Source organism: Neodiprion lecontei, chromosome 2 (genome assembly GCF_021901455.1).
Source record: "Neodiprion lecontei isolate iyNeoLeco1 chromosome 2, iyNeoLeco1.1, whole genome shotgun sequence".
NCBI classification, from domain to species: domain Eukaryota; kingdom Metazoa; phylum Arthropoda; class Insecta; order Hymenoptera; family Diprionidae; genus Neodiprion; species Neodiprion lecontei.
Genome location: NC_060261.1, coordinates 13,297,383 through 13,322,988, shown reverse-complemented (window position 1 = coordinate 13,322,988; position 25,606 = coordinate 13,297,383). Strand labels below are relative to the sequence as shown.

At 35.7% G+C, this 25,606-nt stretch overlaps 2 protein-coding genes across 7 annotated transcripts; one reads left to right on the top strand and one right to left on the bottom strand.

Annotated features, from left to right (window-relative positions):
- The first annotated feature begins 42 nt into the window (after window positions 1-42).
- On the top strand, window positions 43-6,250 carry LOC107227941 (probable serine incorporator). 6 transcript variants are annotated; one of them, XM_015669257.2, is made up of 11 exons: window positions 43-251; window positions 1,065-1,229; window positions 1,319-1,503; window positions 2,171-2,380; window positions 2,501-2,585; window positions 2,663-2,846; window positions 2,923-3,093; window positions 4,085-4,123; window positions 4,791-4,941; window positions 5,420-5,571; window positions 5,670-6,250. In XM_015669257.2, exons 1-10 carry the CDS (start codon window positions 225-227, stop codon window positions 5,559-5,561), a joined length of 1,359 nt encoding a protein of 452 aa, XP_015524743.1. In that variant the 5' UTR covers window positions 43-224; the 3' UTR covers window positions 5,562-5,571; window positions 5,670-6,250. The 6 variants fall into 6 exon arrangements, with proteins under 6 accessions (XP_015524743.1, XP_046587484.1, XP_015524744.1 ...); XM_046731528.1 differs by having other exon boundaries at window positions 4,779-4,941; XM_015669258.2 differs by having other exon boundaries at window positions 44-251; window positions 4,794-4,941.
- On the bottom strand, window positions 5,787-22,695 carry LOC107227958 (O-acyltransferase like protein). Its single transcript, XM_015669288.2, has 12 exons — window positions 21,935-22,695; window positions 12,069-12,224; window positions 11,533-11,753; window positions 10,633-10,841; window positions 9,841-10,096; window positions 9,601-9,761; window positions 9,324-9,492; window positions 9,013-9,206; window positions 8,746-8,875; window positions 8,460-8,652; window positions 7,876-8,021; window positions 5,787-7,787 (listed from the first exon to the last, which is right to left on the bottom strand). Exons 1-12 carry the CDS (start codon window positions 22,236-22,238, stop codon window positions 7,629-7,631), a joined length of 2,298 nt encoding a protein of 765 aa, XP_015524774.1. The 5' UTR covers window positions 22,239-22,695; the 3' UTR covers window positions 5,787-7,628.
- Between the last annotated feature and the right edge of the window lie 2,911 nt (window positions 22,696-25,606).

The following is a 25,606-nucleotide window of genomic DNA, read 5'->3' as shown; positions in this document are numbered from 1 at the left end:
TGAATTTCAGTGAACGTAGCCTCTATATCCTCACTATGTTCAATTTACACCATACTAGCGCCATCTAGTAACTGGGAGGAATTATATGCAGAAGTACATGTCTAGCACTGATTTTGTGTTATTCGATATCGACAGTCTCGTTGTGAAATTGTGCGTTTGCCTGAAATCTTGGGACAGTGAAAATTAATAATTCCAAGGCATAAGTGGATTTGTGAAAGTCAAAAATGGGTCTTGTGTGCTCAACGGCGCAGGTAAGAATGTTGATATGCATTTCGATTTGTCTTGCGATATATTTTTCCCTCACCTGATGACTCAGGATAACAATAGGATTATGTTGATTACGAAGAATTCTATCCAGCCACTCATATGATATTTGTAATTACACACGAAGATTCTATATGAAAGAAGTGTGTATTCAAAATTTTGTCTGAGAATGTAATATATTTATGATATTTATGACCTATTGATTTGGTTGTCTGCTAGAGATAATCGTCATTTCTTTCAACGTTTGTATCCCAAACTCATTCACAAATTTTAATTACGTCGAAATTTCTAATTGTTGGGTGAATAAATAAATATTTAAATATATTGATATTAATAATAGCATTAACAATGATAATAAATATACGTCCCTGCCCTATTTCTACTTTTCTTTGTCAAATTTAATCCTCTGCTGCTGAGGAAAATTTATAGTATTTAAAGACAAAAAACATCACAAAGCTACTTCACTTACTCCTTATCTCTTATCTCCATTTTTGTATTCAATAACAAAGTCAGCTTGTTCAATAAGTTGTTCTTTCATTTTTTATTGTTATAATAAGAATATAAAATTGCGCACATTAGTAATAAATTCAATGTAATATTTTTTTTCCCTACAAATTATTTTCAAAGGGCTATGCTTGTGAAAATATAAATAAATGCATAAATATCTGTTGTGTGCACAGATTTTACAGTTATTTGAATTACTTTTGTATTTCCGGTCACATATTTCATGTATTGTGAATTGATGAATAAATGAATAATTCCATCGATGTACGCAGAATTATTACTTATTCCTATTTTAGCTTGCCTGCCTTTGCGGCAGTACGGCATGCAGCTTTTGCTGCTCGCAGTGCCCGACATGCCGGAACAGCACCAGCACTCGCATCATGTATGCTCTAATGCTGTTACTGGGTACGATTGCAGCCTGCATTACCCTTTCTCCAGGACTCCAATCAGCTCTGGCAAAGGTAAGCTGTAGTGAAATTGTTCAAATTTTAATTTTAAGTGACTAGAACGAATAAATAAGTAGTTGATTTTTCTTTTCAATCATTTTCAGGTTCCGTTCTGCACCAACAGCTCCTCTTATGTCCCAACTGGTTTCAAATTCGACTGCAAGGATGTTGTTGGCTTTCTCGCCGTCTACCGGATGTGCTTCATTCTCACACTCTTTTTCCTTCTGATGTCCCTTATCATGATTAGAGTTAAAAGTTCCAAAGATCCGAGAGCCCCGATTCAAAACGGGTATGTAATAATCACTTGGTTTAAGGATAAATCAGCCAGACCATTTGAATCGAAAGATAGAAAAAGATTTTTTTTTTCAAGTTAAAAAATCGTCAGCATTGATATTTGCGCCAATATAGTGAACTCTAATGAAACAACATCCCTATTACGTGACAGAAATGAGTTTACAGAAATTCGAATAACACGTCCTGGAATATTTTTATTTGCTTTTGATGTCTGGGCTTCCTTTGTTCACTATAAAAATCTCTGAAAATTGATTTAAAAAGTTTCACAGATACTCATCTCCAGAGTGAATAAAAATAGATTTGTGTAATTAGGTTAAACGAGCACAATAGATGTTTGTCCGCAATTAAATCTGCATGTTATAACTGCACTGTAATGTAGGATTGAATGATCTTAAATGTTTTTCTGAAAATCTGTAGGAATGTAGTTGGTTTAGTAACCAAACTTACTTATAAATTGTCGATATCTTAGCTTGTGTTATTCGAATTTGTTTCTATTATATAGTAGAGATGTTGCTTCATTCGTATTTAGTATCATTGTCGTAAAAAAACATTGCTGAAGGATTTTTTTTTCTCTTTTCCTAACTACTGATTTATCCTCAAGTTTTAATGGCTTCTCCACATCGCAAAATTTCAACATGGATAGTTTAACATGTTTGTTTCAGTTTTTGGGCTATTAAGTATCTCATTGTAATCGGTGGGATCATAGGCGCCTTCTTCATCCCAGAAGGATCGTTTGGAATAACTTGGATGTACTTTGGAATGATCGGTGGATTTCTATTTATCATTATCCAGCTGATTCTAATTGTTGATTTCGCTCATTCTTGGGCAGATGCTTGGGTCACAAATTATCACGAAACCGAATCGAAGGGCTGGTGAGTTTAGGTCACATCATTTCCCTATTATTTTCGTTTCCGTTACATTGTAATTAACGAACTTCGAAGTATTTAACCTTTCGAAGTTCAACTGCTCCCTAACAGAAAGACATTTTTTAGGTATGCTGCACTGTTGGGATCTACTTTTCTGTCTTACGCAGGAGTAATAACCGGAGTTACTTTGCTATTCGTTTATTTCACAATAGTGAGTCCATTTACGAATCGTGATATTCATAGACACAACTTGCATTAGATGGTTATCCTGTTGTTTATTCGTTTCAGCCTGGCGGTTGCGAACTGAACAAGTTTTTCATATCGTTCAACTTAATTCTGTGCGTCATAGCCAGTGCCGTTTCCATCCTACCAAGTGTTCAAGATAAACTACCCAACAGCGGTCTCCTTCAATCTTCCGTCGTTAGTCTCTACGTAATTTATCTTACATGGAGCGGCATTTCAAACAGCCCAGGTAGATTTGGTCGCCTAGAATGAATATATAATATCTGGATGTGTCGAGGGTGCTAAATGAAGAAAATCATTCACAGATTCCGAATGCAATTATCGATTTAGTTCGAAAGATCCGAAGTTCGATAAGGAGAGTATCATCAGCTTGGTGATATGGATGTGTTGCGTTCTGTACAGTTCACTTCGTACAGCTTCAAAATCGTCAAGGCTCACCATGTCTGAGAATGTAATGGCCAAAGATAATGGTGCTGGTAAGTATCAAGCGTGTTACTTAGTAACTGTATGAGTTCATACTGCATTTTCTCAAACTAATCCCTATTTCATCATGTTATCACTTTATCACCGTTTCATTACCCATTTCCTGTTCTTTAATGAAACCTATTCTAAAGTTAACATATTGAAGAAGCGTGCAATATTTACCAAATTCGAAAAAGCCTTGTCAAAACGTAGCATTATGAATGATAACTATTGAGAATATCATCAACATGGAGTCTACATCCTGAAAAATCTCAGAAAGCCCCGAATTTCAATAGGACTTTTGTTACCGAATTTCAGTAGACATCTCTTAGGGACTTCCGAAAGTGTACGCGGGGAATTCCATGTGGTTCACATAGTGTCGCACGGTCACCATTGCGAATTTTGTTGTAACTTCAGCAGGTGGTAGTACTCGTAAATGCAACTACCTGTATTTTTTGTTTCTCGATATCACTTACCGCTCTAAAATTAAAAAAACATAAACTTAGAAGTTTCTATGTGAAATTACGAAACTTCTAAAACCTTGCAGGAAATGGTATCTTTATTACCTTGGAAGTGAAAATTATTAACTGATGTTACGGCACAATTCATTGTGTCACATTTCTCCAAGTGCTCTGAAAAATCGAAAGACGTTACAGAGAATTCAGGAAAAAATTAGAAAAATTTTGAGAAACGAAGAATGCTTTTTTGGCAGGGTCTTCACTTACAGTGCTTTGAAATTTTGTCGTGGCTCGAGGTTTCGCCACATTTGAATAATACGCACCAAAGTGTGTGTGTTTTTATTTATTATTATTTATATTAATTAAAACTTGCAAAATTGTTTCATAGTTACCTAGCTTCTTCACTTCTAGAACAGAATTAACAGCAAGCAGAAGTGATTTGAATTACACAATTTGCACTTTGTTATTCATAATATGTTCTGCCAGATTTGTCCGATATTCTCACCCATAAATCAAATCTCAATTTTTTTTTCTCTCTTCCATGCAGTTTGGAATCAAAGAGACCAATCTCTAGTCGGCAATGAAGGTACGCACACACATACACAGTTCAAAGTTGTTTGTTTAAGTTGCCAAAATGGGGCTTAAAATTAGAACCATTGTCATCTACGTTCATTATCATTTGCTCATTCACATCTGCTTACATAGCTTAGATGCTTAAATTAATCGTAATCGTAGTTTTGATTTCCTCATATTATTGTTATTATCATTAATGGTACTATTGTTAGTCCTATTATCACATCCATGATGTTATATGTATAATCTGTTGTAGGGTGTGCCTGCCTTCAGTAGTTTTTTACTAATTATAGATGTAGTTTTGTTGTTATTTTTTAGTCACACAACGGCTTGAATAGTTTGTCATCATTATGAAATAATATTTTTGAACTTCCCCGTGGTATTGTCCAGTTGTAAGACCATTGTAAAACTTTGGAGCAAGGTTATGAATATTGTATTGATTCTGTAAAACTGCGAGTGATCAAGTCAGATGTTATTAAATAATCAATTGTGTGTTGGATAGTCGAATATGCGACGTGTTTCTCGCTTTTTGTGTTTGTTAGACTTTTTGTTTTTGCCTCAAGTTGCGCAAAAAATGTGTGTACGATTTATAAATTCAGTGTGACAAATTTTAGAACAAAAGGCTTTTACTTGTTACTGCTTCCATACTTCATGGTAATTGTGATCAGATTATGTCCCAGTAGAAGGTCCTTCTGGAGATCACGAAGAGGGTGGAGAAGCCAAAGTATGGGACAATGAAGAAGACTGCATTGCCTATAACTGGAGTTTCTTCCACTTCATGTTTGCCCTGTCGACTCTTTATGTCATGATGACGCTCACCAACTGGTATAAGTAAGTACGACTGGCAATGTTCACGTTATTCTGTTTCAAACCAAATTCACTTCGGTCTGAGCAAACCTCATCGAGAAATGTGGCGCTGTGCGCAGCGCGGTTTCTCCGCTCGCCGCTAGGTGTCACCTTTCTCATGAAACAAGTAAAAGTGAAAATGGATGGTTATCACAAATAACTGATGCAAGAATCTAAAATTTACAGGACTTGGGATTGCGATATTCGGCGCTCAAAATGGGCATATCTCATTTTTTCTCACAATGAAATCTCGAAAACAATTAAATAAGTTTGAAATGCACAGCGTTTTATGATTATCAAGCTAACCAAGAGAGATACCATTTTATAAAGAAAAAAAAGCTTTAACGACAAAAGATTTTGATCGTACTCGATAGTACTAACAGTAATTGAATTGGTTTGTAAGGTGATGAAAAAGAGAACGAAAACTGTTGTTTCTAATTTACACGACTTATTTCTTTCACAGGCCTAATTCAGACCTGTCTCTGTTAAACGCAAACGCGGCTTCGATGTGGGTGAAGATAATTTCGTCTTGGCTCTGCCTCGGGCTTTATGTCTGGTCTTTGATAGCCCCAGTTATTCTGCCTGACCGTGAATTTTCATATTAACGCGAATATGGTGAGTGCATTGCGAATTGCAAAATTATCTTAATTTTTTGCTTTTCTTTCCTTCTTATGGCATTCGATGAAACATTTTTGTCTCTGTGTTCTTTTTAGTTCGTCATGAATCTCGGTCGGAATACCAGAAGCCTGCCCACCTAAGATTACATCTGATTGTGAGTAAAATAAGATATTAACTAAGTTTATGGGTACATAAATAACGTTCGAAAAATCTACTACATGTAGGATCCGATAATTGATCACGGATCAGATTTATTACGTACATATGTATATGCTATATTCCTATATTATATCATATTCTTGTTCTTAGCTGATATTACTTCCGCGTTATAATTATATTAAAACCCACTTTTTGTAATTATTAATATTCTTACTCGGATCAGTCACTTTTTCTTATACTTTACCCTTATGTAATAATAGAAACTTTTTATTAAAATTTTATTATGTTTTAATAAAAATCGGTCCGAATTTAATTTCACGCGTATTTCTTTCAATATACGCTGGTACATGTATATATAAATATATTATGTATTACCGACATGTAGGGAAAAATACATTATATAAATATACAATAAATTTGTAATTAACAATTGTTGTTAACAATTAATATACTTTTATATTATTATGTATTGTGTATTATAAAGAGTACATCTGCGCGTGTATATATTTTGATATTATTTTGAGCTTTTTTTTAAGACGGCACGAATTACAATGTTTTTTTTTTTCAATAATATACGTATTGGAGCACACATATATTTATTTTTTCTTCTTGCAACATTCGATTTTGAAAATACACTAAAAATGTAGAGGGCAGCATTTATAAAAAAGATACTTTATTTTTTATCATTTCAACATAATACAATATAACTTATGAATTATAAAACATATCACTTAACATTTTTTTTTTTATAATTTCCAATACACAAAGAACCTGATGATATTTGAATAGAAGTAAAAAATTAAGCGTTACCTCTAAATTCCTATCTATGTTGTCGTGTTGCAAAAATACGTATAATGTACATGCATATTTCGTATTTCTCAAAATTATTATCACATTAAAAAACTCTAAATCCAAATTACTTTCATTTTTAAACTTTGTCTTCGCTTAAGGAATTTTTGTCGATTAGATTTTTTGTTTCATCCTTCATCTCTAATTGGCGGAAGATACGTATAAATTTTTTTAATTAAAAAAAAGTATTGATTAGAAGGGATGGTGATAAGAAAAGTTTATTATTGATCAGTCTTGGAAGCGTCGCTACAACTTGTATCGCAGCCAATAACTTGCTAAACCCGGATTTATTATCTAATAACTATTTACAAATGAATGTTTAGTAGATATGAATATATATATATATATATGTGTGTGTGTATGTGTGTGTATATATATATGTATGACACTTACGGCACTTATGGTGGTGTAACTCCCGAACGAATCGGAAGTCCATAATTTCCTTTGGAGGAAAACTTGATTGTAACTGTTCGAATGCAAGTAAAAAGTTTCAGGAAAATCAAAGGTGTCGCAATTCAAAAAATTTTAGAATTGTGTGGTTGGAAAAATTTTCAAAAATTTTTTTCAGAAAGCTCGGACTTATTGACACATTTTATACTTGTATCATTTTTTGAAAAGAATGAAAGCTCTTGAAGATGGAGCCAGTTGTAAAAAGTCTGTTTCGAAAAAGTTGAAAAATCGGAAAATTCATAAAATCGACACAGGTGGCCTAATCGAAAAACGGCCGAACACGTGTTCTTTTTTTTCGATAGACGAATTGAGAATAAAATTGATACCAAGATCGGCGTCAGTGACCTTCACCGATTAGGTGAAATAGTGTGGAATACCTCATATATATATATATATAAACATGTATTCGGTGAGTATGTTAATCTTGTATCACATGTACATTGTACATGATTGAAACAAGCATGTGATGGATTTTTTTTATAAACTCAGGCTATCCGAACTGGATAATAATAATGTTAATAAAATACGTAACACTACGTACCTATATTTACAAGTTTCAAAATGGGATTAAAAATCGTTACTTTTATCATCACATGTTACTCAGATTTCGATTTTTCATTCCCCGTCGGTTCAGTCGCTACAGGCATTTTCGGTTTTCGCAGTAAATGATTCTTTATGTTTTGGAACGGCGTCTCGAACAGCAGCGTTAAAATAACTGATGAAATAAGGATCCATGTCAGCTCCTTGACGTTCAACTATTGGACAATTATGGTCAGTAAATAAATTTGATTTCTAATCAAGTTGTCTTCTGCATTTTTACAAAAATTCCAACAATCTACCCACCAATGTACCAATAAATCCGTAATATTCCGCGCCTCGTTTCATTCCGACATTGTAGAAGAACACTGGAAACTGCGTAAGATAAATGGCGTAGCTAAGTCTCGTGCAGATAAGGAATCCCCTCCAGGCAAATATTCGGCTCAGTATTCCTGAAATACAAGTAATAATTAAATTAAATAATCAGCTTAACGTTGACACGCTTAATTGGCTGTTTTTGATTCATCAGAACGATTTTTGAGTTCCAATAAATCGCGAGATCCCGGTTTGACGGCCTGATAAATAGGTGAGAGAAAATTTTGAAACATTGACTCAGAAAGCATTTGAAATGATTGAGTTTTTTTTACGTTGCACTCGTGCATTGTTCTATGAAATTCAGAACTGGAATTATCGGCTATTATGCCTTGAAACACAAGTAAGTTTTTTGAGACTGGCCACCATTCCGTCGAAATGGTTTCGAAAAACCTGAAATAATTCCCAGAAAATTTAAGCTTTTCTGAATACGTCGGTGTTTGGAGAATTGAAAGCCATCGATAATTACGGTAACTACAAGCCCTCAATCAAGGTAGAACCACGAATTTATTACTCACCATTTGAGTTACCGGTGTGAGACAAAAACGCTATCCAAGAGAAAAGTATGCACCAACCAATCGGCGAAAAGGCGTTGTAAACAGCGCCGTGGATCGGATTATAGATGTAATTGATTGACCCCATCGGGGCTGGGCCAACAAACGCTGCGACAAACATTAGAGTGGAGACCAACCATCCGACGTTCACGAAAATCTGGAGAACGAAAAAAAGTATTATTTATTGTTTTGAGTTATCTGTTTCTTCTTGGAAAAGATTAATTTGGTACAATCACGCCGTCCAACTTACAGGGTTTAATTTGTAGTCTTTCGGGAAAGTCCTCAGTAAGTATCCCGTCAAAACTCCAATGATGTAGACGGTGAGTCTATGAGTTGGTAAAATGTACGAGTGGTTTGCTGTGTCGAACAACTGTTTTATTCTGTAAAGGTGATTAAAGATCAAGATAATACAAAATTGCTCATTAAAATCTGTATCAAATCCGAATGACGATTTTCGAATGTATAAATACAGGGCAGGATTCAACCTGAGAGCTAATTCTGCGTAATTCATACTTACGAAGTGCCGAAGAAAACGTAGTTGTTTAGTTGCCTGTCGTATGTGACCTTGTAACGAAGCATGGTCGAGAGTACAGCGAGAACAGTGAGTACAACGGTGCCGATTTTAGGTCTTTTCCAAAGAAGGAAAACTATCAACGGCGACGCAGCGAATAGCTGAGTGTCGATTCCCAAGTGGTGCGTGTGCGTTAGGCACTGGAAAATTTATGAAAATTCGGATTATTTCACATATTGGAATGATTAACATCTCCTAAATTTGATTAGTAACACTCTTACACCTCATTTTATATTTATACATATCAATATACTCACCATATTTTCAAATCCAAAGTAGTTGTGCACGAAGAGGAAATTTCTCCACCAAGTCTTCTTGCATATGTCAGCGTGATGTGTTACAACGAGATTCCACTGGGGACCGGAACCCATGAACGGCATCACGAATGTACAGAAGATTATCAACGCCCCCAAAGTGGGCACTAGTCTGAAACGAAACACATCGCAGGAATTACTCGATGGCGGGATATTGGTTTTGCGGCACATCACAGCGCTCGGTAAGATTTTCTTCATTAACAACCAAAACGATATTTACCTGAGAATTCTGGAAAGGTACTCTCGCTTAATGTCCAGTGCCCCGGTTCTGTTAAGTCGCCCAACGAAGGAATAAGTCGTCAGAAGTCCCGACAGCATGATGAACGGATCGGTATAAAGACTTGCAGCGCGGCCAATCACTGTCCAAGGTTTACCGAGATACTGCAATCGGCAATTTCATTGTTAATTTGAGAACTGATCGCTTCATCTAACCATGAGGTACTAACGATTTTCCGCATACCTCCGCCATTTCCGTTCTGTTGATATATGGGTTGAAGAACATTGCCATACTCTTGTGGGCCACGATCAACATCAAGGCATTCAGTGCCCGGACCCCGTGTAGCGAGGCGATGTCTCCCTCGCCTCTCTCAAGTGATATCAACTTGTTGAAATTTCGTTTCAGCGAGAACGACAGCAACAATTCACTCGCCGAAAGTTCGTAGTGGTCGTAGACGGAAGCAACGACTGCCAGAGCGATCACGCCCATGAAAAAGCAGCTGTAGAAATTCAAGGTCAGTATACTTCGCTGTGTACCGGTAAAATACGCCACATTGGACGTTCCGTATCAACCCTAATTGGTCACTTGGGGTGAATATCACCCCAAACATTATACACGTTACCTTAACTTTACCGATGTTTTACAATATTTAAACGATCAGTTTTGATTAGGAAAGCTGAGAGAGCTTTTCCTACGATGCTTAAACAATACCTATGCATACATTTTTTTTTAGATTTTTAGAACTCATTTTCGAAACAGAATATCACTTTTTTGGACGGTGTGACCGTTATGCCGTTCTACTAAAGTGTAACCAAATAAATAGGGTGAAAAAAACGTCCTTTTCCAACGACTATTTAACAGTTCATCAACTCAGCATGAGAAAAGAGGAGTGTGATCGCTTGCACAGAGCTTTGCGAAACCTCATATTCGTATAATCGAGCTAAAACCGGGGCTGAAACAATCAGCTGATTGTTCTGCACGACGCCATTTTGTTTCAGTCTCGTGAATAGTTCGTATCCAATTCATTATACATACCTAGCAACAATCATTTCCATCGGATACGAATCTTTTCGTCGTCTTTGACACATCTCGGAGTCAACGCGGACGCTTATTTTGAGCCCGGTTTGCGCCGTATGTTTAGCTATCGCGTGCCGCAACGATACTTCCACGTCTTGCGGTGAACACGACGCTGGCGTGCAGACGGCCCAATTCACAGTACTGAATCGGGGTACACGATGTCCAGGCTGAAAACATGCCCATATTTCTATCTATATTGCTTGTTTCTGGACCGTTACTAAGTACACGGAGAGGAGTCTCGGGTGTACCGGTCAGTGTTATAGGTTAGAATATTTTAATTCAAGGTTTTGGTAAACTCCTGGCCAGCCATCATCAGAAATTAGCGTCTTGAATTGGAAGCAAGAGGCGAAGACTTGGCGCCAATTCGAACACCTCACGCGAAATTAAAATCACATTAGTTTCTCATGATAGCTGGTCAGACGTCAGTCAAAACTATAAATAAGGACATTCTACTCTAATTCTGACCGCTAAACCCGAGGCTCTTTTCCGCATACTTTTATCAATATGGAATATGATTCGGGTAAAGTTTTACTGAAAATTGGTACAATTTATTCACCCATCCTCCTAAGAAACGAATAGCGTCGTTATTCGCTCGATAGCTATAATTGAGTATAATAGAAACAACCCGAGAAGTTGTAGTAAGTGTGCCGATCAGCCCACGAACAACAAACAAACGAAATATATTAAGCCTGGTGTGTAATTAGAATGACGAAAAGTTCCTGATGTAAATGTATGATGACGAGATGGGACATTGCAATTGAAAAGTCTGTTATAGGCTCTTTCGCTATCATAACGATATTCTCGAAGAGTCCAATCATTCATGCGTTGTATTCTAATACGATAATTTAGTCGACTCACGTCGGTTAAGTTGCTGTTGAATGCATAGTGGGAATGTAGGAGTCTGTGAAGATGCTTAAGGTCCGGCCGTGAATCGTCCATGTCCAACTTAAGGTATGCAAGACAGTATTGACCTTGAATTCCTTCGCTTCCTTGGACGCCAACACACTCGTCAAAGTCCCCGAACTGATTGACATTCCCGTTCAGGAGTCCCGAGGGTATTTTAGCCGTCGCGTCGAACACTGAAGAAGGGAAAAGTCACAAAATCACTATCGTTCCAAAGTAGAATATTCATAAAGATTTGAGTTTCGTGCCATTTTGGGACTGTTCTGATGCATGACGTTTACTGGAGGGAACCGACGTAATTCACGCAATCGTATGATTTCCAAATCTCGCTAAATTTTACCTTTGCATACATCAGATACGTTTCTTATTCACGTCATTCATTATTCATTCTTTTTTCGATTCTGAATCATCGGTTGATTTTACACAATCTTCGATGATATAACCAAAATCTAATGTCAAATATATTCATACTTGCAGATCAACTAACTTACTCTTTAACGCCCATAAGCTCAACTTGTTTAGTTCTCGCTTGAAAATGTTCGAATCCCGGCGACATTCCGCACTGACTGGTCCCGTTCCAGGAAGATAAGCGGGAATCAGTTCAAGAAGATTCCCGGACTCTCTGTCGATTTCCTCGGCGAAATTTTCTGAAATACCGAGACAAAAATCAACACCTACATTTTTTGAATTTTGATTATGATATTCACACGTAAATTTATTTTCTCTACTGAAATTGAAAATCTATTTAACGGATGTGCCATTCTCTAAGACTTTCAATCGGACAGGTTGTTTTTAGAATTTCAGATAAATACCTATGGCTCACGTTGTTACATATACTGTAAGAATTGCGGCTATCGAAATCATTGCTTTTTTTGTTTACCTCTTATTGTGATTAGTTGATAGTATTGCCGTGAATTTAAATAATCATAAAAATTCGTATGACGTTGCGTGTAGTAACTGCGTAAAAAATTGCAGAACTCGTTATGTAATTAATACCGCGTTGCAGAAATAATTTGATGTAAACGTTAAATTTGAATAACAAATTCATGTCGTAGCTCGACGAGAAGATTAATCATGTTTAATAAATAATTAACAAAATGTTGGAAATTATCAAACATGAGTAATTATTGTGACAAGAACGAAACTTTGAATTTGTGTCAAGTGTACAACGTACGTCCAAGCGGCATAACATTTTCAGCGGGTCTTACCAGCATATCGAAAACACGAAGTTAGCATATTTTTTCGACGCGTCGTAAAGATATGTAATTTTTGAAAAACAAGATGCGGCGTGAAGATAGTCGTAATCGCTTCCGTGTTCAGTGTGAAACATCATCCGACAACGATGTTTGCAGGATCGAAGAAGATATTAGCTGTATTTAACGTACTTCTCTATTGTTCTTCAATTCGTTGACCCTTGTTTTTCCCCACTCACTAATTTTTTTTGTGTATTTTCAAAGTATGTTTTGCTTCTGTTTCAATTTCCATTTTCATATTAATATATTTACAATTAGTTGAAAAATTAGTGGCGTAGGACAGGAAAGATTTCGTCAGAACTTTCGTATTCCAAAACTTGGCAAATCAGCGAGTGGGTATATAATGTAGTTGGGCCTGGAGAGCTGGGCATGCGTTTAGCATTGAAACGATCATTTCGTCATATTATAATACGATGATCAACTGTTACACGCGTATCATTTTCGTCCCACTTTCATATTTGCCAATTTTGTAAGCCGCCGCTTTAAATTCATCCAAAACCACGTGCGTTCTAGATTAATGAGTAATTACCTTAAGAATCAAGAATTCATCAGCTTACATAATTTATAAGAATAATCGTTGATTATTCTCAATCTAAGTCAATAAGCTAATGTGACAGATAATTAATTTTTTTTTTTTTTGTTTTTTGGCTTAGTTGTTTCATTCGACTTTTCGACTTTTATATTTGTGTTTTTCACTCCCGATGTGTTTTTCAAACGTCATGTTCGATTTTTATCTATTTATCGGCACCGCCCACGGCGTGACAAAAATTCCCGAACTACATCCTGAATTAAAAACAAGAGTAATATTTATTATATCGATGCATGTAATATGGATAAACAATTTTAAAACCGTCGTACTATTACTTGCCGCTTTTTATAGTACAGAAATAATAATACTAAATAAAAATAATAATAATAATAATAATATAACGAATACTAGTAATAAAAATAACAATAAGACACTACCATTCAATAAGTCCGTGAAAAATTTGATTATTCCAAAACCGTGTGACCCGAATAGCCAACGGGCCAGAGGCTACGATGAATGTAGCATAAAAGTTGAAAGTATCAATGATCAAATATGATTACCCATGCCGAAATATCTGTTGTTGGAAAAAACCAAGTCATAAAAAGTTTTCTACATCTGCAAATGTCTGTTTAAATATAAGCAAGATAATTATATTTCTAATTAACGATCGATCGATTCTGATTCATCAAGACTGCAGGACTTTCCATTAGATGCTTTCGGATTTTTTACTCCTATGCAGAATCCTTGAGATACGGTTCTATCAGACGTGTTCGGTGATTCCCGGCAATTTGTCGACACACTTTCAAGCAAAGTGCTTTCTTCCGTTCGGTTATTAATAAACGGTCAGCGCAGATTATACTTTATTTAGTACCGAAATTCGTGTAGATGGAAAACACCGATTAGCGCATTGATTAAGATAAATAAAGAGACTAGAAATTTTTCGTCTGGTATTTGTTGAACACATAGTGTAAAATGTATTAAAAATTTGTGTACAGTGTTTACGTTTATCCAGAATCCTGAATCGCACTCAAAATTCTTTTTGTATAGGTATAATAAAAGAACACTTTCATCAGAATTTCCCTCGGGTTTAATTTTCGGCTTACCGAAAATATATTAGTACAGAGAAGAAAATTTATTTCGCATTCGACTGTTAAACTCAAGGTAAAACCTGTGAGTGTGGTCATAATTTTCAGGCAAATGATGGTATTGCAATCCAGTGATATATGAACATAGTGCTTCGACGATAGAAAATAAATAAATGGTAAAATTTGATTACGATATGAAGAAAAATACAAGAATTCCATTCAATAGCAGATAATATTGAATCTTTTTATGGTGGTGAGTCAGGAGAAGTGGTTCGTCCCTAAACTTCGCTTATGCTAGTCACTCGATTTCAATTCAAGTTATTCGGTATTGATTTAAATAACTTGATTTCAATTTAAGCGATTTGATTAGAATGAAAATAATTTCATAAAAAATAAGGTGATTTGATTTTATTTAAAGTTATTTCTTCTTAATTCAAATTTGTTCATTGGAATCCATGCAGTTTTGAAATCAGACGTGGGTTCAGAGCATTCCTTAACGATCGGTCACTCGGGAATGTTTAAATCGAGTCATTGGAACGAATGTCCGAAACAAGTTTCCAAGATTTCCAATTCACCTCCTACAATTATCAGGCTGGTACAAAACTGCATCAATTTTTTGTCTCTCGACTGCAGCGAGATGGATACCTGGCACGGTATTCGCCTGTCCAAATCCTAGCCGTCCCTAGGCGTTTGAATATACCTGTTACACCGGGTCAGACGTGTTTGGTTAGGAGGGGGAATAAAACTACTTTCGATATTTCAACATGCGGAGCTGTTTCCAAAGGAATGATATTTACTTTCATTGCTTTAAATACGGGACACGTCGATGACATGCTACAAGGCCATGGAGTCTGGTATCAAACGCATAGGTACGCTTATACCTTATGGCAATCAGGTCGCGATCAAACAAGGCCATATATCTTTATCGTTATTCCATAATTACCTCAAAATCCTTGTCTCCTCGAATCTAAGTCACGATAATATCTCCACTCACATAATATGAATGTAAAGAAAAAAAGTCGTCATGCATTGTGCACGGATTTATTATTTCTTTGATGACCTCTTTCACTTGTCGTGTTTTCAGCGGAATCGCAATAATAATAAATTTCTACGAGGGATGTTTAACGACCAGTTTCTATACTAGCAGATGAATTGATGGCAGAAGTTTGGAGTATGTGTATTATATCTGTGGCTGACAGGCGTAACCGAATAAGTCCATTTTTTGGAAAAAACGAGTTTATGCCGGATTTTTGAACTTTGTTATCCATATTTTATTTTAAGATATATAATTGTCGACATTTGTTTATCTGAATGGAAATATAGTGGTTTTGCTGAACCAAATAAGTCCATTTTCCCGGCATAACCGAATAAGTTGAATCGTTTCAGTTTGGCAGCGAAAAAATAATGACTCCATTATCTTAATGATATTGCTACATTCGATCTTCTATAAAATAGAATGGCTTCCAACAGTAATTAATTCTGGAACCGATTTTCCCGATGCGGCAGAGTATCTGTAACTTAAAATAGCGTTTTCTTATTTATTCGGTTATGCTTGTCTGCCACAGATATACTCTGAGGGCTCAAGATACAGATTGGCTCTATCGTTCAAAAACACCTTGCCAGTTGATCTTTCTTTTATAATAATATTCTATTTTCACATTAGACTGATTATGAAACTCAAACTTCAGCCACATTCAATTAATGCATTCAGTGAAGTCGAGATTTAAAATTTCATTAGTCTAATGGTCAATTCATAGCTAAAATTGATCGTCGATTAACCAATATTCGTATCAAAAACTAAGAGACTTATCTCATTTTTCTTTTGAGATAACTTAGGCACGAAATCGAACACAGAAAATGTTCATACTGTAGTAAATCAAACTCATAGAACGTTTCGTCTCGCACGAGTAGATGTACTGACCAGATCACCTATCTAATTAGAGAAAAAAAAATGTCGAAAAAATAAGATATTCGACTGATACTGAACTGATATACGAAGCTTTCAATTGCAAATAAACGCATTCGTAAACACCGAAATTATTTGAAAGGCAGGCCGTATGTTATACAATTTTGTGATGATTTGAAATATCGTAACAAATCATGAGACCATTGATTTTATTAAAGAAATGCGTTAGATCGAAAGCGATTTGTCTTCGATGAAGAGGTTAGGAAATCGATATTACGAAATTCGGCAAAATCGTGACGTATCAAGAGATGGAGAAAATACTTTACAGACGGTTATTTCCGGGAATAATTCAATTCGCTCAGCTTCATTTTACAATTAAGTAATTAAGTACAGTTAACAAGTTATTAAGTTAAAGTATAATGCTTCTACACGACTAAAATATCTACAGTGTGCATTCACTTGGTTTGAAGTCCATCATTCTAATCTGGTGATTCGAAGTCGAATGCCGTTTATTCTACTATAATGAATTAGACCATTAAAAGAAAAGAGAAATGTATTTAAATTTATTGCTGCGAGCTTATACAATAATTCAACGGTATAATAATGTCTTCTTCTTCCAATTTTTCTTCTTGTTCTCATATTATAAAAATTGATATTTAATTAGTTTTTTTATCCTGGTCCTTGAGCTAAATCCGGATGATCACGAGATGTAAGTGAAATCTAATAGCGCGAAGCTGTATTTGTTTCTACTCTTGAGATACGTATCAAAGTGCAATGAGTAGCGAGAAACTGCACATGGGACATACGTGAAGTTGTTCACCTCGAGTAGCGATTAGAAGAGTCACCGGTGGCCAATGAACGTGGAGTCTGAAGTGAGTAGCTATGCGGTTTGAAATGAAAGTAAACACGAAACGACGTTTATGCAGCCGTTGCATAATCCACCTTCGTTTCTAGCTTCGCTTGTATGGCTTACCAATTAGCCGACCGAGAGCCTCGCCTCTGCTAATCGACCCATAAGCGTCGTTTTGAACACCTGAATACTGAAAAAGTATTCATTAACAGAAAAGACATAGTTGCACCTTTCGTGTGCTCGATGATTTTTTGACCAAGACATGTTTTTCTTCTTCAATTCAAGTCATTTTATTTCCGTAATTCAACTTCTTTTGATCTCAACTCAAGTTGTTTCATTGAAATCCAAGAGTTTTGAGTTAAGTTTAAGTAATGAAACAAATCTTAATTCCGAAAAGAATCTGTATTAAAACCTATATATTCATACTGAACAGTTAACTCTACTTTTGCCGCAGGAGTTTTACGGACCGTCGATCATTATTTACCTACTGAATATATTAACATAATTTATCGTAATTGATACTCTATTGCTAAAAAAAAAAAAAAAACTCGTCAACTATAAATGGAAGTTTGACTATTTTTAGCGGCACATTTTACTTTACCGATCATTCAAGTATGTTGTCTTTATTAGTTTTTCTTATTCTCGGTTTAAATCTCTCATAGATTCTCCTATCAGAAGCAGCTCAAATAGTTTTCAGGTATTTAATTGTTCTGTTGAAACACAGAGTGACTTCATCGAGGGGTTTTGACATTTGGCAAAATTTTTTCGAGAACGATGCGTAATTACTTCGCAGACTAACTATATATTTTCAAACACCAATCGTTTTCTACGTTTCTCACTACAAAACACATTTGTTCAAATTTCTCACCGTGATTTTACAAATTTTGTCATCAAGATGTATCTTCGGCGTCTGACATTGTTTTGGCACTTTCACCCGATTTCAAAGCGCAACAAGCGAAAGGAACGAGGAACTTATCACTCGAGCAGGTTGGCTTACAGCTACGTTCACCTCGTGCCGTTCGAAGCTCGAGAATCTCGGCTCTTTACGCAATAGATTGCGTACAGTTGCTAGTCCGGTTTTATTAAAATTGTTCGACTCTTGATCGAAGAGAATCTAATATGTATCTGGGGCAACTCTTTGGCCAAATGTTGTAAGAGAAAAAATTACTTTGCTAATTTGATACGAAAAGTTTTCTCCAAAAATCTCACTTACCCTAATTTATTACGAATTAGCGAATATCCAAGATGTTTTCGTATCAAGAAAAAAAAGTTTCAGCCATTAATAATAGAATGGATGTTTTAATACGTTTGAAATCGAATATCAACAGTGAAGTTTATGTACTTGTATAATATTGACTTGTGGTAAATATTGAAGATTTACATTTACTCTTAAGATGCAATTATGCAAAGAATCCGAGACGTGTAACGCATAACTAAATTTGCAATACGTTAACTATATCCGTATTGCTTGTCAAGATTCATGAAGTGGTATATACCTGTATTATATGTATATGGTGTTTTGTTGGTGTTTACTTTATTGTGCTTACGCTTACGGATAACGTCAGCGTTCGACTTTATAATATTTTATACACATGTGCATGTTAGTTTAAGAATATTACTATGTTGGGGAAATGCTACGCAGGATTTTACTTGCACAACGTATTTTAAAACATGACGCATTTTCACGGATCTTTCACGTCGAGTATTGATTCATTGCATCAACTTGTTTTACCGGTTAAATTACGACGATAGGTTCCTGTGTGCGTATCAACGGGATTGAATGAAAATTCTAATTTGACTGCGATTTCGATTCAAGTGTGCCCGTAGGTAAAGCAACATGGGGTTGCACTGAGCGATCAGCTGATCACTTCACCCTCGGTTTTAGATAAATTATGCTCATATTAACCGGACGGAAAATTTCGTACAAGTCGTTGAATGTTTTTGTCTTTTTTTTTTTTTTTTTTATGCCACATCGAGTTGATCAGTGGAATATACATTTAAGTAGAAAATGCTTTTATAACGAATACGAGCCGGTGCATAACGTGTTACAGTTATATTTTAACTGCAATAGGACGTATTTACATATCTTGGTTCCTAATAAGGTGGGGATTTCCGTGCAAATTTGTATTTGGCAGGTATATGAACTACACCGGTACGTTAACCTTTTTCGAAGATGAATAGAAAAAAAATTTGAAGCCTCGAGGCATGCATCGTGAATAACAAAATGTGAATGCGAATATGATTGCGATGGTATCCAAGTCTGTGGTGCCTGCACGAAGTGAGGAAGGCATTTGACATTGACTTGTGAATGGGAGGAAGAGGAGAGGAGAGAATCGAAAGTAGACACGCACGCGCTGAGGCTGCAAGCCGTGGTGAAGCAGCAAGGTCTTCGTGAGTACGAACCTGGTTATTCTTTAGCCTGTGACAAATTCGTTCAGTTCTCATTGTTAATTAACAGTGAGCACAGGACAGGCAGGCTGCCATTATTAAGTATGCACATTAATTTATTCACGCACGGATGCGACGAGGCTGCAGAGGCAGTAGCCTTGCGCTAACGTTTGCTGAATAATTCAAGGCAAGGAAAATCGTATACAATGACTGTGTAACCAACCATTAGTTAGCGGTATAATATACATCTCAGCACGTGTTTTTCGTTCTATTATTATACCCTAAGTTGGTCTCCGCGGTTGTTAAAAGTTGCAGTTTCTGGGCGAAGGTTACTGGACGTCAAGATTACTCGTTGCAAAATCCCCGGTGGGATATTCTAATTTGTTTTTAAGCATTTGTTCACGCGAAATGGTAAAAAAATATGAAGTCGATAAGAATTACGCGTATGAACTTCAAAATTAACATAAGATAATATCAACGTTTCTTCACCTCCTTTTCCAAAGGATCAAAAAATTTCCCGTTAAAATTATATCACTGTCAAATTTGAAGGAAGGTCTTTTCTTCTATTATGTTTAAATCTTCTCGACTAAATACCGTTTGATCGAATGGTGTTGCAATAAACTTTATGTCGATGAAGTAACTTGATGAATTTTTTACGAGTCACTAAAACTATGACTCACAACGATTTACAATTCGCGAAAAATTACTACATACATTCAAACTGTAGTGTGGTAGTGGGAAGCGGGGCAAAATGAGATTCTAGGGCAAACGGAAATACTTGGGGTAAAATGGCATACCTGCTTTGGTCAAAATGGAATACTTGGAGCGAAACGGAACATTTGGGTCGAAATAAAATACTTGAATCGAAATGGGATACTTCAATCAAAATGGGATACTTGGGTCAAAATAGAAGACTTCGGTCAAAATGGGATACTTTGGTCAAAGTAAAATACTTGAGGTCAAATGGGATACTTGGGGCAAAATAGGATGTTTGAAACAAAACAGGACATTAGGCGCTAAAATTCGGAACCAACATTCATAGAAAATTGAGTGGTTTCCTTTTTTCCGTTTTCAATATTTTTTCTGACGATGCTTTCCATATTGCCTGTAAAATTTTTATCAGATTAAGAAAATTCTGAAAACTGTGACCATGTATAGGATATTTTACCGCAACGATATTTGCAACATTATGATGCGTTTATCTAGAATCTGGATATATCGCAACAATATGCCTCAGCGATTTCTGAAATGGTATGTCAGCGAAGCGGCAACAGTTAATTTATACGTTGAGTTATATATACATTCGGGCTAATGTATATTATTTTGTAATTCCTTTCGAACCACACGCATCATTTCACCATCTATAACACGGTTTCACAAAATCACGTGTATATATATATATATGTACATATCGGCGTGTGTGTACAATCTCTGCAGATAATCAAATCGAGGGAATGTCTATTCGCAGTCTTTCGGATTGAATCAATAACATTTCCAAATTATATCCAAGCGATATCAACAGGTGTATTAATTAGTAATAGTAAATCATAAAGACGGAAGAAATAGTCAAGACAGAAATTTTTACGCCCAAATCGAGCACCGTATTTGACCCAAAATACTTTCCCTAATGAATTAGGTATTCGGTCATTTAAAGCATGTAAATTGTAACGATAAGGCAATTTTTTTATGCACTTAAAATCGAAATAGAAAGCAATTTTGAGCTGTTTAAATTAGTCTGACGATGCGAATTAAGAAACTTTGAAAATTTCTTGCACAAACTTTGAATATTCTTATTGTTCCTGACTCACAGGGCGTAAAAAAACTAAGTTTGAAATTAAGAAAATCAAGTTAGTCTGACGTACAAGACCCTGTGATTCTCAATTAGATAAGTATCGTATCACGTAGGTGATAAGTGACCAATTAGCTTCCAGAAAAGAATATAATATATAGTTGAAACTCTTCTATCACGAAATGAATTGGAAAATTTTCGGCCGTCAACGATGTTCCAATAATTCTTTAATTGGTCAAATATTATTCCTCAGCAACTGACAACTCATCGTTTATAAATGCGATCGAGTACTGCGACGAGAAATATATCATATAATTACCACAATGGTCGTTATAACACAATTCGACCCTAATTACCAATCGGCACCTTTAGACGGCGAGCCTCTTCGCCGCGTTGCTTAACAAAATTCCTGAAACTCTCACAACTAATAAATCGATTACCCGTTTACATGGTGTTCGAAAGTTTTCGGTCTCCACTCGATCGAAATTTTCCTCGCATTCCTAGGTCGAAAACAAGGGTGAATAAAAATCTTCAATTATATTAGTATCACGACTTACCGTAGAAAGTGTTCGTGTGCAATGTTTCCGTTGAATTGATGATCCAAACACGATCTTGCTGCGCGGGCTGTTGATTGGCCGCAGTGTGATTACCGAGATGATCGATGAGTTCAGCTAGCGTATAATTATCGGAATTTTCAGTTTTATTCAACGACAAAGCCTCGAGTATCTCTTCGTCCTTAAGACCGTTCAGCTTGACCGATTTAATTAAATCAACGGTCTTTGGTGTCGCGATTACAGCCACGCCATGAAGCAATTGAACTGCAACGATAACCGTCACTACCAATCGCTCCATCATCGCCATAGATTTTAAATATCTATATATCTGTATATATTTATTTCTCCGTGAATTCTCGTTTTCGTTTACAATTTTTTTTTTTTTTTTTGTTTTTTCTTCTTTCTATTATTCTTTATTTTATTCAATCATCAGAATTAAACTTGGATACGAAATATTTTACCTCCTCGGCTTTTTTTCTTATTTCACGTTAAGAATAGCAATAATAATGATAATAATAACAATATTATTATTTTTAGTATTAAAATTTGTTTCCCTCCGCAGCGATAATTACGACTGCGGATATATATTATTTTACTGGTACAGCAGAGGGTTTAAACAATAACGGCAGCGACGCGCGACACTGTTGGCGATAAAAAAAAAAAAAAAAAATTCCGAAAAATCTTCGAGGGTCACTTTTGAACGGTTGTAGAATGTGCGGAGTGCGAGTACTGAGTGATCGCGTTGACCGCCGATCGAACCTTGCCTCTGGAAATGACCGGCCGGCTCTCTTGTAGAGGGGTGTCAGATCCCCCACCCTTGATGAAAATCCAACCATCTAGACGATCACAAGGTCTTCCAGTCCCCATGCACTGTTGAAACGGATGTCGTAGGTATCCACGTTCAGAAAACTACCTCATCATGGAATATGTGAAATGAAATTATTCGTTTTTACTTTCCCCTTGCACGGTAAAACCAACGACATAAAATTAGAAAATAAAACAATAATACGGAAGAGAATGTCGCAGAAGGAAAATATTGATATTTCTAATCAATTTTGTGACACTGAACTTGACTGACGATCGAAGAACAATTTCTTCGAATCATTTTTTACATTATTTATTAGTTATATTTCGTTATGTTGATTCGATTGATGTGATAACTGAAATTATTTTCAATTGTATGAAAAGAAATTAGCTCCGTGCTTTCCAAAAAAAAAAAAAGAAAAAAAAAACTAGCAAATATTTTCCTCAGTTTTCAGATTTTTTATAATACCTGGAGTGATAACGTTGGATATTTTTCTTTTTAATTTTTATACATGTGTAAGATTGCACCGATTGTTTTTCAAACTGTAGAATAAGTAAATGACGCAGTTCTCACGCAGTTGCTTCATCGTGAGGTTTTGTTTCTCCTTTTTTCTTCTTCTTCTTCCCATTCCCGTGAAATTCGATCAATCATTATTAATCAGCAGTTTCAACTCTATAACCGCGTATTAGTGTATCATATTTACTTGTATGACGTACTTATATACGTACAGATAGGTAAAGTATAATTCACTTTTTGGAAATTGACTATCCAATCGTTAGGAAACAATTCATTTGTAATCATGAAGCGGATGACAAGCGAAATTTTCTAACATGTCTGCATATCTGTGGAAACGCATTTGTATTATATATAATTTCCTGAATACCTCGTACATGTATATTCGATGAACGTCTATATAACATGATTTCGTAAACGGGTCATTTCATTTCGTCCGAGTCGGTCGTCGAGTCGGTGATTTCAACGCTTTTTCGCTGCTCGGGGAGAAGTTTGTTCACTTTTCAGCCAAAGAATATTGTGAAATACTTTAACTTATAGTGAAAGCTTAAACTTTCCGAAAAAAACTTTAATTCAACGGGCGAAACTAGTTGAGACTTTACACTTGTTTACTCAGAGAAAGATAATGTTTGTTATAATATTTTTTGTTAAAAACAATAAAGTACCGTGGATTAAAAATCATGAATGCCGGAAAAAAGGTTTTATTTTTCAAAAAAGAATGTCATCAGTTGCAATGATCTGCGAATCATACGCGGAACGAGTTGACGTTTACCTTTCAATAATTTGTACGTGAAACATAAAAAACAAATAAAACAACAACTTCACATAGAGACATCCATAAGCAGTCCTTCTTTTTTTTTTGTCAAATAGCAAAGCAACGTTTCAGTGTAGTTGCACAATGCACGTTGGCTTTTACTGATAACGAGAAAGAAAATAACATACCTTGTAACATTAATCAATCGGGTCCGGGTTTATGCAAATTAACCATGTCTATTGCGAAAAATATTTTTTTCCTTTCTTTCTCAAGAACATCGATTTTAACGACTATCGAATAGATTGACCACAAGAAATCATTGGAAGATGTGAGGAGCTGCATTCTAACCGATGCTCGAAGATTTTACGCGCCAGTCGAATTAATTTTGGTGAAATTCGCGACACCATTTGTAGCCGACTTTTTTTGGTAGCGAACTTTCTTGATAATGACTCAAAAACAGAGTTTTAACTATGAAGCGGGCGTTTTTATTCTAATTTTAAAAGAATATCTCGGAGAATTTTTAAAATGCCAGAATTAATCTTCGAATCACGATATCTGAAGGAAATTGAGTTGAAAATTTTTTAATATTAATTTTTGTCAGTCTCCCGGCGACATTTTCAAAACTTTTTTGTTTTTCAAAAGCGTGTATCTCAACACCGAACGAAGATTTCCCAAATTTTCAAAAGCGAAATGAAGGATTCGTCGTCCTTCTCGCGTCGACATGTTTGGGTTTTATTCACGTTTCAAATTGTTCGCGTTTTATTTTGCCCATTCTGTAAAATGTAACCTTGATGGATTCGGTATCACGCCAGTTAACCGTGTTTGCTATAAAATATATTTTTTTCGTTCTTTTTTTAAAAACGCATTTAAACGTCTATGGAATAGTTTGACTACAAGGAGTCTGATACGTGCAAGGAGGTGGTAAGGAGTGGAGAATAGACATGCTGCGTATGCTCTTAGGGATATAATTGCGGTGCAATGGTTGTAAATAATACTTTTTTATGCATATTAACTGTTATTGATACTTTTTTTTTTACATTTAGCAATCACGGCATGCTTCGTGTTCAAGTTATCCGCGGCTTTCATTTATCCGGGTATAAGATCTCGATCCTGCCCTTCTCGGTTAATCAAGGTTTTACCGCAGATGCATTTAATTGCTTGAAGAGAATTGTGCAGCAGTACAAAACCCCAAGGCTGACATATTCCAATAATATAAATTCAGATTTTACGATTCTGCGTCAAGTTCGAATCGAAGTAAATGAAAAACAGAGAAAGAGGAAGAGAAATTAATTCAAATTAGTTCCGTTACAGTAATGATCCTCCAAGTTTAGCGTATCGAACTGTAATTAAAAAATAACTTATCACATCAGTTGCGATAAAAACAGTTTATCTTAGCGGTTCTGAGATCGGCAGCGTCTGAGGTATGCACACAGAAAATTTATGAAACATAGTTTCAAAGTAGTTGCGTTATAGTTACTATCCTCAAAGTAGCGGGTATCGAACTGTGAATCGATACCTGCGAACAGAAACAGCTCATCTTCGCTATTATTTTGCTGAAGCAAAAACTTTTAAGATTCTCAATTCCGAACAGGAAAGTTAATTG